The sequence below is a fragment of the Panicum virgatum genome, chromosome 1K (genome assembly GCF_016808335.1).
Source record: "Panicum virgatum strain AP13 chromosome 1K, P.virgatum_v5, whole genome shotgun sequence".
Taxonomy (NCBI): Eukaryota; Viridiplantae; Streptophyta; class Magnoliopsida; order Poales; family Poaceae; genus Panicum; species Panicum virgatum.
Genome location: NC_053136.1, coordinates 28,285,211 through 28,301,643, shown reverse-complemented (window position 1 = coordinate 28,301,643; position 16,433 = coordinate 28,285,211). Strand labels below are relative to the sequence as shown.

General features: G+C 42.2%; 2 protein-coding genes and 1 long non-coding RNA gene across 3 annotated transcripts; 2 read left to right on the top strand and 1 right to left on the bottom strand.

Moving 5' to 3' along the window:
• Window positions 1–4,455: 4,455 nt before the first annotated feature.
• LOC120701233 (cytochrome P450 CYP73A100-like) lies at window positions 4,456–6,278 on the bottom strand. Its single transcript, XM_039985363.1, has one exon. It carries the CDS (start codon window positions 6,197–6,199, stop codon window positions 4,613–4,615), a length of 1,587 nt encoding a protein of 528 aa, XP_039841297.1. The 5' UTR covers window positions 6,200–6,278; the 3' UTR covers window positions 4,456–4,612.
• Window positions 6,279–9,768: 3,490 nt separating this feature from the next.
• On the top strand, window positions 9,769–11,188 carry LOC120651951. Its single transcript, XR_005666377.1, has 2 exons — window positions 9,769–9,932; window positions 10,922–11,188. It is a non-coding gene; the product is annotated as an uncharacterized LOC120651951 (long non-coding RNA).
• Window positions 11,189–11,295: 107 nt separating this feature from the next.
• On the top strand, window positions 11,296–15,870 carry LOC120654223. The gene is made up of 17 exons (XM_039931751.1): window positions 11,296–11,349; window positions 11,427–11,489; window positions 11,580–11,642; window positions 11,732–12,382; window positions 12,473–12,646; window positions 13,043–13,150; window positions 13,248–13,440; window positions 13,522–13,620; window positions 13,721–13,792; window positions 13,869–14,002; window positions 14,097–14,434; window positions 14,512–14,683; window positions 14,763–14,855; window positions 14,933–15,064; window positions 15,156–15,256; window positions 15,354–15,531; window positions 15,623–15,870. Exons 1-17 carry the CDS (start codon window positions 11,296–11,298, stop codon window positions 15,626–15,628), a joined length of 2,631 nt encoding a protein of 876 aa, XP_039787685.1. The 3' UTR covers window positions 15,629–15,870.
• The last annotated feature ends 563 nt before the right edge of the window (window positions 15,871–16,433 follow it).

Below are 16,433 nucleotides of genomic sequence, written 5' to 3'. Positions count from 1 at the left end.
TATTCGTATATTTTTAGTAAAAATATCTTGATGAGTGGTTCAATGTATACCCCCAAAACTAATAATTAGAATTTAATTTTGAGTTGTAATCAAAATATAAATGAGTTGCGGATGCATCCTCTATAGTTCGTATCTCATCCAAATTTTCTTTCCTTTTGTCTTGAAAGGTATGTATTTTATCTTTTTACTGAATTCGGTTAAGAATTCAACCCTGTAAATCTATGACAGCGTGATGATGATGAACACCTTCTGATATCTGCTTCGTAGATTCTCAGCAAAGTATTGAATTCACAAAGCTAGCAGACACATATCATGGTGGGCGGTATGATGGCCGATCACATATTCGTGCAAGAGCTCGCCATCGTGCTCTTACACAGATTCAGCTCAACCTACTATGGCTTGACATCTTAGCTCGGCTCAATGCCCTTGGAGAGGTTCAAAATAGAAATCATCTTGAGACATTGAGCTAATTGCTATTGATCGGCCCTATGAGTGTTTCGTTGTAAGTGACATGTATAGTCGTCGAAATAGCTTTTTTTCTACTCAATTTCCACCGCTGATCCAATCCCGTGTGGTTGTCAGTCGTCTGACGCGAGTTACTCTACTTCATGTATCAGTATCATCGCCGACATCGTCGATCAGAATTCTTGAAGCCAATGTCTATAGAGAATCGCCGACATCGTCAATCAGAGTTCTTGAAGCCAATGTCTATAGAGAATCTGATCTTAGCCTTTTTTTTTCTTAATTCAAGTCAAGTAGACATCCTAAAACTTTTTGTTTGCGGCATCACATATCTTTTCAATCTTAATGAATCTATACCTATTTCTAAAGCACGTAACATTTCCAACAAATTTTTTTGTTTGGTCCGCCTTGTTTTATTGACAGGTGGGTCTTAGTCCATCCCGTATGTGAGTCAGACCAGCCCTCCATCTATGACTCGATTATGTAGATCTCTACAAATTAACACATAGACAACTATACGTATTTGATACTTATACCAACTTTGTCTGTAGCACGCACGTGCATATTTGCCTAGTTAGTATTTATTTGTCCTTTAATTGATACATAGATTAGTTTGACACTTTTTCCTTGTCATATTGGATACAAACCAATATTTGATCTATATACTCTTTGATCTACATACAAAATTTTTAGCTATTTATTAACTATATATTTGATATACTCTTTGAATTATTTTTTATCGACCTGAGTATTAATAGCTTTTATATCATTCAGTTTCGTATCTAGAAGCAAAACAACACGCACCGCACTCTCCCTGACCATGCTAGTGTTTTCTGAAACAGAGTTTTTAGGCAACAGATGCAAGGATCGCCCCTTGAAAAACATGTGTAACATGGGGCTCTACTCTGCTGCTTTCTTTTGCCTTAAACCGAGGAATGAATTGTTTATTTATAGAATGAATCTACAGTTTTCTTTGCTTGTTTCTTTTTTTTTTCATATTTAGAGTCTAGATCGATACAATTTAAACCCATAGAGATCGATGGTGTAGAATTTTCTCTTTCCTCGCCAATTGCTGTAGTGATTTATAGGTCAATTTAGATTTTATTATTCCAAATTGAGTTATCTACTAACTGCATTTGCACTGGGCTCTCTATTTAGCTATTTGCTTTCCTGTTCACATAGAAATAAACTATTAATTTCCTTAATTTTCTAATTTATGTGTATTTATTAGTAGCAGGTGGTATGGACTCTTGATGTTATTCTAGATTGTTAGATCTTCATAAAAATCCAACTGTGCCAATTCTCCTATTTTTAGATTAACGTGGTAATTTCTAGATTTCTTCTATTAACGTGGTGTCTTGTTTTAACACTGTTGGCCGAGTTAATTTTCAACTGGTCCCGTGAATCCATCTTGCTAGAGGTCATCGTGACCTTCTATGTGTATATATTGCTCCAGCGATCAATCTCACTGTAATCCAACGGTGCCAATTCTCCTATTTTTAGATTAACGTGGTAATTTCTAGATTCCTTCGATTAACATAGTGTCTTATTTTAATACTATTGGCCGAGTTAATTTTCAACTGGTCCTGTGAATCCATCTTGCTGGAGGTCATCGTGACCTTCTATGTGTAGATATTGGTCCAGCAATCAATCTCGCTGTTGTCTTGCTTTGATCCCATATTTTGCTTCTATCTAGCTTTTTATATTGCTTTGATCCCTCCTCTTCATAGGTTATAATCACATTATTTTTTTTTCATTTTGTCCTGGTAGACGTATTGATCCTCTAGAAAGCCACGTTAAGTACGACTGAACTGTGTTTTCTTTTATCGGTTAGGGAATCATATTTCTTTTATTACATCTAAAACCTATTTTTTAACATCTAATTTATATATATTTATTAGCAGTAGTTGGCATGGACTCTTTGAGTTATTATAAACCGTTAGATCTTCATAAAATCCAACGGTGTAGATTCTTTTCTTTTTTAGATTAACGTGGGATTTTTTAGACTCTCTCGACGAATGTAATGGCTTCTTCTAACACTCAAATATTTATATAATAGATGTGCTATGGATGTACTGTATCCTACTAAAAATAGTTATGTTTTGAAGAAAAAAAATCATAACATGTGGACCCTATATGTCATACTAAAAATGTTGGCTGAATTTTGCAAGGACAAGGGAGTGGTGATGGGAAACAGATCATGACTCCGAACTATCTTGAATTAGTATGAATGATGACAGTGACATTTCAAATTCCAAATTACATCCCCGAAAAACTCAAAAACAAATTCTGTAAAGAGTTAAATACACCAGCGGCCCTCGAACTTGTCCCCAGGTGCCACTTAGGTCCACGAACTCGCAAAATCGAAATCTAGCTCCCTGAACTTGTTAAGTTGTGCCACTTAGGTCCATACCCCTTCAAAGGGCATGAATATATGCAAAAAGGCCCTTGAGTTTTATCGTCTTCTACCTTCACATCTTTGAGGGATAGGAGGCAGGGCTGCCGCGCACCTGCCTCTGCGAGCCGCCGGCCTCCACGCCGCGAGCGCGCCTCCGGCGGCCGCGAGCCACCGGCCTCCATGCCGCACGCCCACCTCCGGCGAGCCACCGACCTGCGCGCCGCTCCTCCCTCCGCCGGCACACCTCTCCTCTCGTGCTGGGATGCAATTTGGGATCTTCTACCATTGCATCCCAGCATGGGCAGGCAGCACCCCCAGCGCCACGACCCGCACGTGGTCGTCACCCTGCGCCCCTGCGGCGTCGGCCCCGCACAGCCGTCGGTGGCGGCAGCGGCGTGTGCAAGCAGCAGTAGCAGTGCCGCCGCCATGACCACGGACCCGCCGCCCAGCACCGGCGCCCTCCGCCTAGGCCCCCTCCTCTGCGAGCGCCTTGCCGCAGCGCACATACCCGTCCTCCGTGACCTGCCACCGCCGCCACGCCCTCAACCCCGGCCCCGGCCCCTGCCCCCGTCTCCGCCGGTGATACCGCCGTGGCCTCGGACTCGCCGCCGCCATCGTCGTCGGCAACGGCCACAACGCTGTCGCGGCCTCGGACCCGCCGCCACCGTCGTCGTCGGCATGCGCAGTGGGCACAAATAGCAGCAGCTCCGCCGCGGCCTCAGACCCTGCCACCCGGCGCCGGTGCCCTCCGTGAGCGTCCTGCGGCGCCACACGTCCTTGTCCTCCGGGGCCTAATGCTGCTGCCGCGCCCTCTAGGCCCCTGCCCCGGCATCAACACGGCGGAGCTAGCACCGCCGCCGCCGCTCGTGTCCCACCACGAGAGGAGCTTGCAGAGGGTGGAGGCGTGGCTCACTGCTCCCGCACAGGCGGCGCGTCGGTGCTCGCGGCGACCTCTGAGGTGAGCGTGCGGCGACCTCTGCGGCGGCGGGAGTAGGGTGCGCCCTCCACACCCCGGCCCCCGCCTCTGCCGGCAACACTGCCGCGGCCTCGGAATCACCGCCGCCATCGTCGTCAGCGCGTGCAGCGAGCGCGAGCAGCGGGAGTAGTAGCAGCAATGATGTCACGACCTCGGCGCGTGCGGCGGCCTCGCCGCGAGGCAGCCTAGCATGGGAGCCGGCGCTCGGAGGTGGCCTCGCCATGGGAGGCGGCCCTCGATGGGAGGCGGTCTCGGCGCGGGAGGTCGGTCGGCTACGGGCGCTCGCCGGCAGCAGGCTGGGCGCAGGCAGGGCCCCGGCCCCAGCCTCCCGTGGTGGCTGCCCGGCGGCGGCGTGGCTGTAGGGCAGGTGATGGGGCGGCGGCGCTCTGGACGTCGGGGCGGGAGTGGCTGCCGGCGGTAGGAGCAGCGTGGCGGATTGAGAAAGAGGTGAAAGAGATGAGGAGGATCTACATATAAAAGATGATAAAATGCAAGGGATTTTTTGCATATATTCATGCCACGTGGCACTACATCAAGTGGTATGGATCTAAGTGGCACAACTTAACAAATTCAGGGTGCCAGATTTCGATTTTGCAAGTTCGTGGACCTAAGTGACACCTCGGAACAAGTTCGAGGACCGCTGGTATATTTAACTCTTCTGTAAAATAATTTTCTTCCACATTTCTGCCGTAACTCTATACCAATTAAATAAAAACGAAAAGTTATTGTGCAGGGTAACTTATTCCATGTGCAGAAATGATCTGCAGCGCTCTAGTTCATGCAGAGATTGGGTGGAAGGCGATGACGGAGTGCTTGGCAATGTGTAGGCTGAACTGCCCGCCTTTCTTGCTGACGTCGAGCTTCTCGACGCCCGGCGGCGGCACCATCTCGAAGCTGCGCACGAGCTTGCCGACGATGAGCGCGAGGATGGGCAGGGCCAGGATGATCCCGGGGCAGCTGCGGCGGCCCACGCCGAAGGGCAGGAACCTGAAGTCCACCTTCCCGCCGACGGTGGCGTCCACGGCCTTCTCCTCGCCCAAGAAACGCTCCGGCCGGAACTCCTCCGGCTTGTCCCACAGCTCCGGGTTGTTGGCGAGCCACCAGGCGTTCACCACCACCTTGGAGCCCTTGGGGATGGTGTACCCGCCGAGCTTGGCCTCCTCGAGGTTCATGTGCGGGACGAGCAGCGGGATGGGGGAGTGGAGGCGCAGCGTCTCCTTGATCACGGCTTGCAGGTAGGGGAGCCTGTGGATGTTGGACTCGGTGATGGGCTCGTCGTCCCCGATCACGTCCCTGATCTCGTCGCGGACCTTGCGCTGCACCGCCGGGTGGTTGACGACCTCGGCGAGCGCCCACTCGATGGACCAGAGCGTGGTCTCGATGGCGGCAACGTTGATGTTCTCGACGATGTAGATGACGTTCTCCGGCGTGATCTCGCCGCTCTTCTCGGCCTGGAGGATGTGGTCGATGGCGCACCGGAGCTTGCCCTTGTCCCCCGGCGTGTCCATGACCTTCCTCCTCTTCTCGACGTAGTTGTTGTTGAAGAAGGCGAGCCTCCTGGCCTGCAGGTCCCGGCACCTGTCGAGGTAGCCTCGCAGGAAGGGGCGCAGGATGGGGATGAAGTCGCCGTAGTTGTACTCGAAGCTCTGCGCGAGGCGGCTGCGCTCGGAGTTGAACCGGGTGGCCTCGACGAACATGGGGTCGTCGACGGAGTCGAAGCGCGCGTCGAACATCATCCGGTACATGATGTTGTAGAGCATGAGCTGCAGCCTGCGCCGCACGATGAAGCCGCCGCGCTGGGCCGCGCCGTCGCCGGAGATGTCGGCGACGGCAGCGTCCATCTCGGCCTCCCACATGCCCCGGTACTGCTGCACGACGCGCGCCGTGAAGAAGGGCAGCGTCATGACGCGGCGCATGCGGCGCCAGTGGTCGCCGTACTCGGTGAAGACCATGTCGGCGCCGTTGGCCGTGAAGATGTCGAAGACGACGTTGCGGGGGCGGGAGCCGAACTCCACCCCCTGCGTGTGGAGCACCTCCGCGGCGAGCCGCGGGTCGGAGACGACGACGAGGTTGCGCACGCCGAGGCGGAGGCGGAACACGGGCCCGTAGCGCGCGGACAGGCGCGCCAGGAAGCGGTGGTTGAGGTCGTTCCCCACCTGCAGCCAGTTGCCGAACACCGGCACGGCCGCCGGGCCCGGCGGCGCGCTGCCGCCGCCCAGCACGGCGATGGTGAGGAAGACGGCGGCCGGCAGGAGCAGGCCCAGCGCGGGGTGGTGGCAGGGCTGGAGGAAGGAGTGGACGAGCCAGTGCGCGGCCAAGGAGGCGGCCGTGGCGACGGCCACCCTGGCCGCGGATACCACCATTGCTGCCGCGGTGCGCTGCTGATCACTAGCTGTGTGCCTGAGAGTTGCTGTGCTGGCGCTGGCGGCTGTGCTTGTTTGGCTGCTGGTGCTGGGTTTTATATGACGCCGTGCCCAGCTATCGGTTGGTTGGTGGCCGTGGTAAAAACGGAGCGGGGGGATTCCTTGGTTTTGAGCGGAAACCCGTGTGCGCGGAGCACGGAAACTGGGTTGGTTGCCGAGGGGAGGTGCGCGGAAGCGTGGGGGCGCCGGGCTCGCTGCTGCGGCGCTGCCTGGTGGCTCGTGGTCAGGGGACTCAGGGTTGAGAGACGAGACGAGACGTCGTTGGTTGGTGGGGCAAATTGGTGCTCTGGTCTGGTCTGACCTGGTCGTGGGTTGGTGCGATGCAATCTTTTGGTCTCCATGGCGGAACGGACGGAGTCGATGGATCGCCTCGTTTGGTGAGCAGAGGCTGGCCCTGTTGATGCTCAAAAAAAAAAAAAGAGGCTGGCCCTGTTGGGTTCTGGAGTTGAAGGGGACCCAAATTTGTTCACCATGTTCAACCTTCTCCCTTTTGCATTGTCACCGTATTAGAAAGAAGGGTAATGGTACAATGATTTTGTGGCACGAGCTCGCATTCACCCACTGCTCTGCTTCGAGGCCTGAACGCGGGAACAATGTCAATCACAGGGCGGCATGGCTGCTCTGACGGAGGAACGGCTTCCTTGGCTTGACTTCCACCTTCTACTTGGGGACTCTGCTCTTCTTTGCTCTAACGGAAGCCACTGGTTGTCGCCGCGGGAGATGGAGACGGCTCGATCGCCGCTCACCAATCACCTGCGCCTGCTAATACACAACGTGTTGTTATTTGCGAAAACCTTGAGCTAGCATGGAATTCTCACGTGTACTCCTATATTCCGCGGAGGTTTTAGAGTTGGAGGGACCCACTTAATTTTATTAGATTTATGTTCGTGCGTTTCTGGGTAATGGATCATGACTTTAGTCTCTTGACAATCCATATAGGCTTTGCTACAGTACATCGAAGTGACCGGGGACTATTGATTTGAGATAATAGTTTAATTTTTTAAATCCAAAAATAGAGAACTAGATCTAAATAACTTCCATACGTGATTAGTTGAGATCTAATATTTCTGTTTTTCCTCACCACTTGCCAAGTTATTGCACCGCACCAGGTCATGGCTGCCAGGCGATGCCCAAGCTCTAGCATGTAACGTGACATATGCACCACGACTTGCATGTAACGTTTGCTATCGCCACCCCCCTCATCCCATGACATTTGGCAATCATTCTGATGGTATGAATTTGTTAAAAAAAGTAACATGACGCATGATCTAATATGATCTTAATAGATGTGAGACGGTTGGGTTGTAACATTTTCTCGTAATATATGAGGTAAGCGAGTTGTAACATTTTTTCTTCACGTGGCATATGTGACTTGTAATATTTATTTCGTACCATGACATGTTTTTTCTTCTTCCAAACATGCAGATCCCGGAATGGATCTAATTGATTGGAATTGAGAAACACTTAGATATGCAGAATGATCACATTGAAACACATATCTCGTTGGTATTTAAAAAAAATAAATTGCATCCACCATACAACAATTTATAAGTTGGGTGTAAATTGGACTAATAACTTATAAAATATTAAATTTAGTGCAATAATTTGACAAGTGGGTGCAAATCGGTCCAACAACTTGTAAAATACCCAATTTAATGTAATAATTTGGCAAATAGGTGCATTCAAAGTCCAAACATTACACGGCAATGTAACTAACGCAAGGTCTCAACAAAGAGTACATTCACGTTAGGACAAATTATTAAATATTATTTGACAATTAATTTTTATGATGTGCCTGCGTGGCAATGTATTTGACCAAGATAAGAATCCTCAATGTTTAAAAATTAATGTTATGTCTTTACATTAATTATTTTTATAGTGATTTAATTTTGATTAAATATATTTAATTTGATATTCAATATTGAAAAGTTCACCCTCACTGTGCACTATTAAGCTAGAAGAGTCAATATGTTGATACAAACTATTGATACCTTTTAAGAGCTTGGTACATATATTTTTAAACCCTCCTATATTTGTTAGAAAGGAAAATGAGCTAAATACATTAATAAACAGAAACAAACATGAGCATTATTGAATACATGAGCAGAAACGTAGAAAAAACCCTAAGGTTTCAGGGTCTCTCTTATCGACTTTAGTATTTTAGTGATGCTAATGGTCTTCAGCATTTCAATGATGCTAATGGTGTAGTTCTAAGATTTGATTGAATTTGAACTAATAAAAAATTGTACATAGTTGAAAAGCAACAACCGGATCACCATCAATAATTTCTATTTATAAATTTAAGAATTATTGATGTTCATCTACTATGCTTAATATGTTGCTGTTGTAATGGTGGTTAATTAATATTTTTTTATTTAAACTATAATTAATTTATTCTGAGAATAAAATTATTAGTCTCTATTGTGATATAAAAATGTATGATCAAATAATACGTTCTAACGTGAATATACTGTTTATTGTGATATGACGTTAGGAAATATATTGTCGTGTAATGTTTGGACCGTGAATGCACCAATTTACCAAGTTATTGAACTAAATCAAATATTTTTTAAGTTGTTGAATCAATCTGCACCCAGTTGTCAAGTTTTTTTTACTAAATTGAGCACTTCACAAGTTATTGGACTAATTTGCACTCGTCTCTCAAGTTATGGTACAATGGATCCAAATTTCTCAAAAAAAATTAGGATGTTCAATAAAAATTGATTTTTGCTAAATATCTGTCGACAGATATTTTTGGAAAAATTTGTTGAATTCTCGTGCTTGTGATTTGTGCTTTGAGATATGTGCTCTCTCTGTCTCGTTTGTAAGTCGTCAATGGTTTTGTGGTGTTAACGGGTTCGTCGCGCCTCACCCGAAACCCGTGAGCCATGGAAAATTTTGGAAATCGCGCCCTTTTTTTTCTCGCCGCACCACCGACTGCTCAGCTTCTCTGGTTCACTTATTTTATCCTCTTTTCTCGAATCTGCAGAGATTAGCCTCTCACTCCCCTCTATCTCTCCCCCTCACGAAGTTGAAGCAGACGAGGCGAATCTGCGGAGAGGAGGAGGCTGACCGGTGCACGCGCCATGCCGGATGCGGCGCTAGGCCGTTGTCCTCCTCCAGTGGTTTGGTAGAAGTGGTGGATTACTTTCTCCAGTGGTTTCTAGCTTAGATGTGGAGTTGATTGACTTGTCCATTAACTTGAGATTTATTAGCTATGTGACATGATTCGATCTGTGGATAATATACATACTGTGGATGTCAAACGGAGGAGAGAGGGTGTTTGCCCCTGTAATTTGGGTGCATTCTTTTCCTTTTTCACAGGTTTTGTCCATGTATGTGTCACGTTTCCCAGTAGTTAATGAATCGTCTAGTCTCTATTTCCCTTTGGTACAGTTTGCGTACTAATACAAATGAATCTTCTAGTACTTATTGAATAGATTTGACAACTGCTGGGAAACTGATCAGAGGTTCCCATGAGTGACTGTATTTTAGACTTTCTACTAGAGTGCAGACACTTTGTTTCGTTTGGTTTGAATTTTTGACATCAAATAGGGCTGAAGTTTTGTCATGTGTTGTTTTCTGAATTTTGAATGAACAGGACGAGAGGCGGCTGCCTGCTGCAGGTGGCAGCAACAAACACATCAGGCCTCTGCGCCCTCTAGCCAAGGAGGTAAGGCTTTTTGCTAAGTGTTTTCAGTTGTTTGATTAGTAATATTCGTTTTGCCCCCAAGTTAATTTTTCGAGTCGTGACTAGGTGATGATCGAGGTCCTAAAAGTTCATTTACATGATAGCTATTTTGTTTGGTTTTTATCTATGAAAGATGGTGTCTGGTTCTCTAGTACTAGTAGCCTAAATCCCTGCATAAACTATATTGTTATCGCTTGATAGTTCAGCAATGGTTGTCACCAAAACATGATAGATCAGTAACTGTATTGGTTTGGATCTTTATAAACTGTATTTCAGTAGCTTTTTTCTAGGCTATGTGTGACATGATGTTGGTCCATCGGCTCATCTATCTGTCATACCACTGTCGAATTCAGCCTTTTGGTTAATAAGAAGACTTTCTTTTGTTTCATGACGCACTCAGTTATCCACCGCTGCATTATCAATTATATGATTTTCTACAAACAATGCTATCATATAACACTTTTTGGTTTTTTGCAATGCTTTTTGGTTAATATTTATTGTTTATCCCAATTTGCTCTGGAATCAGCATTTTTTCAGTCATCTTTATGTCTTAAAAATCACATGCATGTGCTCTCAATGCTTCTTCATAAGTTTGCCTTTTGACACTTCTTTTTTTGTTCGATGGCTGCTTGTGTCACTAAATGTTCTTTTTTTTCCTTTATATTAGCTCATTTTAACCATGCACTTTAGAAGCTAGTTCTATTCATTCTGAATTTGGAGCCACAACGAACAAACGTGGCCTCTAAATTATTGCTGTATACAGTTGCATTATCTATAAATTCTGAATTTATTTATGGAAATCATATCAATTTTGACTCCTTATTGTGGTCAATACAAACATACAGGTTACAGTATTATCTCTTAGTGTTCATTCTGATTCATCTTTTTCATATTTCTGCAATATGTTTTGTAATTATTTTGTCTGTATTGACAAAGCTAGAAAACTTGCACAAGTTTTTTTTGTGTTACAGGTTTTATTGTGTTACACCTTTGCACACAGGTGCTTCTAGACAATTTAAACTTCAAGATTACCACAAAGAAACATGAAGTCACCTTCAAGCTGTTCAAGACCAAGTAGTTTTGTGTAGTAGGAGTTGTGCTGCTATGTAATTAATTTTTTTTGTAAATACATTTATATTTTGTATCTTTGAATTGGTCGCCTTTTATGTAATAATGAACATATTGGGTATTTTGGTTGAGCTCTAATATATTAGCTTGTTATAATTGGTCTCCTTTTATATTTTGTATGTATATCTAATTTATTTATATTCTAGATCCTAATTTTTTTTGATTGTATGTATAACTAATATTTCTTGTTGCTTTAATTTGTTTTTAGATGCCTACAATGATGGGCAGTGAGAACAACCATTTTGTTGATTATTGTTATGATGAAATGATTGTAAGTTACAAAAACGTTTCCCTTTTTAATTAATGCAATTTAATATCTTGCTTTGATGTGGCTTCTTTTATAATTAGGGTCATGTTAATATTGAGGATTGTGAGCTTGATGAAGCTGTCTTTGAGTTCTACAAGAAAGAGGTATTTTTGTTTGTGGTAGTTTTATGTATATGCCTATACTTGACATATCTACATTTGTGGAATTTTTTTTGTTTTGCTTTATTATTGCAGAAAATCAAGCAACTAAAGAGCAAGCTTACACCAGCTGAGTTGAATGTTATTGTGAATGATAAGGTATATATATATATTACTTTTAATTTTTAGCACCAGTACTTACTGTTTTATATCTATATGTAATATATATATTTTTAAATTTATTGCAGAAAAGTCTTGGTATAAACAAGCATGAAGTAAAACATGGTTTCAGTCGTGTATCAGCAAAGTATTTCAGTGAAGTCATTGAGGCATTAACCCCTGATCAGAGAAAGGTGATATCTGATTATGGCTTTGGTAGTTTACTCATGTATGAGAAATGTGTGGTTCCAACAAAATTTATCAACTGGCTCGCTCATCAAATTGATGTCCCCACATCTGAGATAGTTGTGAATGGTAAATTCATACATTTCAACAAGGTGTCAGTCCACAAAGTGCTTGGCGCTCCTATTGGTGGTGATCTTTTGATTGTTGATTGTGAGGCTGGCGAAGCTTTTGTTTTATCCAAGTTCAATCTGACCAAGCTACCACCTGTCAGTTTTTTTGGTGACAAGATAAAGAATAATGAATCATTGCCTGATGATGATATGTTTATTTGTTTCATGATGGTTGCCTTACCATGCTTCCTCTGCCCTGATCCTAGCATGTATCCAAGCACCAAATATATGATTGCATTCAAGGATTTAAGTCGTTTCCAAAATATTGATTGGTCGTTGAACGTATATGAATGGTTGATTGGAGCAGTTCGAAAATTCTGCTTTGGTGTTGGGAAGTCTTTGAGATCTATCCATACTTTTGGTGGTTGCTCATATGTCCTTGCTGTAAGTATTACCATGTATTTTATTTGTCTCTTATTTTTAATATTTATTAATTCATATAGTATTTTTACATGCTTATTCTTTCTTTTCAAGGTCTTATATCTAGACTGCCTCAATTTTGGTACTTTTGATGTCACTCGAATGACTCCAAGAATCTTGGTATGGAAAGGTTCAATGATCAAGCATTATTCTGATTTAGATGAGTTAAATGCGTACCAATATGGCAAAAGATGTTTTCGGGATATTATTGATACTTTGTATTGTGAGGTAAGTATTATCCTGTATTTGTTTGTATGTTAGAGATATACGGTTTTAGGCTTATGTAGAAATAATCATTTTCATGCCCTGGATCTATGTCTTGCATAATCTGATGCAATGTCAGGGCATTGCTTATTATTCTAATTTGATTTTTGCGCATTCATACTGTTGTCTATTCTTATATACAAGATCAAACATCAAATTAATGCAATTAGTGGCTGAAAATGCTTTATGTGCAAACTAGGAACTGAGTTTTAGTTTTAGCTATCCCCCTTTGTAAATTTGCTTGTTAAAAATAGGGGACCGAAATCAGAATTGGATGTGTTCTGGTAGATTAATACTTGTAAGCACAAGAAATCTTTATTTATGTTTTTAATTATTATTTTTTTTCTCCTCTTTTTGTAGACAAATGATGTTGATTATAATGCTTCTGAGCACACTTCGTACACCCCATCGGCTTCTGGTTTCAGATCAAGACTTGAGTGTTTGTTTGGTAGAATGTTGAATACAAAGGTATTGAAATTTTTTTTCATTTTTTATAATGAATATCACCACCACCTCCTGAGATTATAATTAATATTTTTTACAAGTTTGTATGTCTTTTTAATAGCAAATTGATGGAATTTGCGGTATATTTGATGCTGATTGTACTAAGATCCCAAGGAAGCAACAGAAACATTCGGAGAAGTTGATATTTCAGATGCTTAATTTGTTTGCTGAGTTCATTCAAAATCCAAGTAACAAAGCTAATGATAACACTAAAGAAAAGTTTGCCACCACAAGTGTTGTTAATCCTTTACAATGTAAGCATGTTCAAAATCCAATTGTTGTTAATCCATTTTTTAACACGATAATATTTTTAATGATGTTTTCTTTTTGTAAAGGTGCAAACTTTAAGACTCGTTGTAATGCCAATGATGCTTCTGCATCAAAGCCTGCTGCTATTGATGCAATTTTTGGTGTTTTGAATTGTCCTACACCAGGTAAGCTATAGTTTTTGTTAGGTTTTTTAGTATTCAATTTCTCAGCACATGCTGTATTTGTTAAAAATATTGCACCTATTTTCTGTTGCGTCATGTATAGGTTTTGTTTTATCCACACCTGGACTTATTACGAAGCGGAATTTGGACATGAATGATGTTTCATCTGCTCATGGTATGAATTTTGTTATGCCCTCTTTTCCAAGTTTTTATATTCATGCTACTCCTCATCTGGTGTTTTTGTTTTTCAGATTGCCATATCTTGAAAAAGCTTAAACCATTGCCCCACCCAAAGAAGATGGCCGGTAAATCTCTTCTCTTTGACCTTGACCCATGTGGAAACGATGTGGACATAGCTGTTCATGTTAACAAATGTCGCAAAGAGGTTTGTATTCCTACTGCTATTTGATTTATATGAGTTGCGCTATAAACTGTCAAATGTGTTGATTCTGTATGACGATGTCTTATTTTTTCTTCAGAAAGTACCAGATATAGTTATTCTTAAAGAGAATAATTTTCAAGATAAGATTAGGAAAATGTGCACTATAAATGATGAACTATATAACAAGGAATTCACCTCTTCTAAAGGGACAATCCCACGTGCAAGTAAATGCAATGCAGCAGACAGAACTAATATTGACAACAAGGGTTCTTCTATGTCTTTTGTGGATGACAATGATATTTGTCCAATTGACGTTGATGCATCTGTTGCTGGTGATGGAATGACTAACAAAAGTGTAAGATTTCCTATAACTGCACAAGAAAGGAAGAATTACACAGTTATTTGTAAGCTTGCATCAAGTTCCCAATATGCAAAGTAAGTTCTTCTATATCTTTACATTTTTATTTATATTCTTTTGTTGTAAGCTGAATTTTGTTTTATTTGTGTTCAAGGTGTGTTATTGTTGATATTGGGGGCTGCAACTTAAAATTTTTCTCTCTTGGTGACTCCATGGCCCTGGATCATAAAGTATGCACCTTTGTGGTGAACTGCATTTGCCGGAAATTCTTTTTGGATGAACGTCCTACTATTTCTTTGAAGCACTATTTCTTTTCCTGTGTCTCTGTAAGTATTTTGATACTGCTATTTTTTTGGAAGCTTAACAATTGAAGTATATTATTCATTATTTTTTTTGTGCCACCAGGTTGTATTCATGAGCGACTCTGATGACTATTCATACATAGAAAGGTGCTTCAATGGAGCTGCTTCTGTGCTCCCTTTGCCTCTGTGTGAACTGGTAATTTGTATCTCCTTAAATAATGTTCCTATAGCACACCCATGAATATTTATGCCAATTTTTTTTTCTGTTTGCAGCTCTTCTTTCCAGTGTTATATTGTGAGCATTGGTTCTTATTTGTTGTTGATTTGAAGCAAAAAATGTTTCTATTTCTTGATTCTTATTTCTCCAAGGATGATGATTATTCAGTTCTCACAAGAAGGAAACTTGTAAGTTTATGACTATGTATTTGATTTGAATTTCGAGCTGATGTAATAAACTTGTTATTATATTTGATGTTGTATGATATTGTTTGTTTAGATACCCAGGTTTTGTCATGCATGGGATATGTTTGTTGGTTCTAATGTTGATTTTCAACATTTCAAGATTGCGTACCCTCGTGTTCCCAAACAGAGCAATACGTATGTTTATGTTCTTATGCTTTTTATCTTCATTGATTTCTATGACATTTTTCAAAATCTTGTAGTTTGAAATTTGCTCGTGATGTACTATTTGTAGAGTTGATTGTGGAGTGTTTGTTATCAAATTTATGGAGATATGGCATTTTGGAGCTGATCTACGCAAGGACTTCTCAGCTGAAGATATACCCAATATCCGGATTCAAATTGTCAACGATCTTCTAATGAGTGAGCACAACAAGGCTGATAGAGTGGTTGTTACTAATTTTCATGGTCAGGTAAGTATTTTTGTCATTTTTTATTTGCTTTTGGTTAGTCAGTTAGATAGTAATGTATTTGATGTATTTCTTATCTTTGACTTTTTTGTAGGTTTGACTCTCCACACATCAGGAAGTAGCCCACAAAGCTGTCGGCTAGCATTTCTTACACAAATAACACATTGTATTTTTGTGACCAAAAAATACTGTTGTCTTGTTATTAGTTGATATAGTGTCCTAGACAAAAAAAACTTACGAACTTTGGGCTCGAAACCATTGTAAAAGCTTACATATTACATACATAGCAATCTAGTACAATCTATGAGAAATTCATCAATAACTATGAATTTATCAGCTCCACCATATTTTTTTGTAGCTTCATCCTGTTTCTTCTGCAACTGTATTTGCCTTGTTTGTGTTGTTTTTTTTATTTTGCTGTTGCTGCACCTGCTTTACCTTTGGCTTGAGTTGTTGCTGTACATGTTGCTGTATTGTGCCCTGAACCGTTGCATTTTTGGCAGTTATATTTCTTCTTTCCACTCCTCATTTGCTCTGCTATTGGCTTTTTTCTTTTGTTTGATTTTGATGGTCTCCCTTTTGTTGCAGCAATATCTGGATCTTTCAATATTATGATTGAGTTTGTCTGTGAGTTGTTGATATTTGTTGAACCATTTGATTGTTCCTTTGTCTCTGGTTGTTTTTCTGAATCCATATTCTTTAATTCCTTTATGATTCTGTCTATCTCTTTGCTGAGGTAGCTGTATCTTTCTTCTGTTTTTGATCCCTCTGAGTTCATTTCCGCTGCCATGAGTGAAAGATTATTGTATTTGAGAGCAGTAGCCTCTATAGGTAAGTTTATTGGTCTGTTGCAGAACATCTTTTGCTCCTTCTTTCTCCATCTATCTATAATATACTTCTCTGGT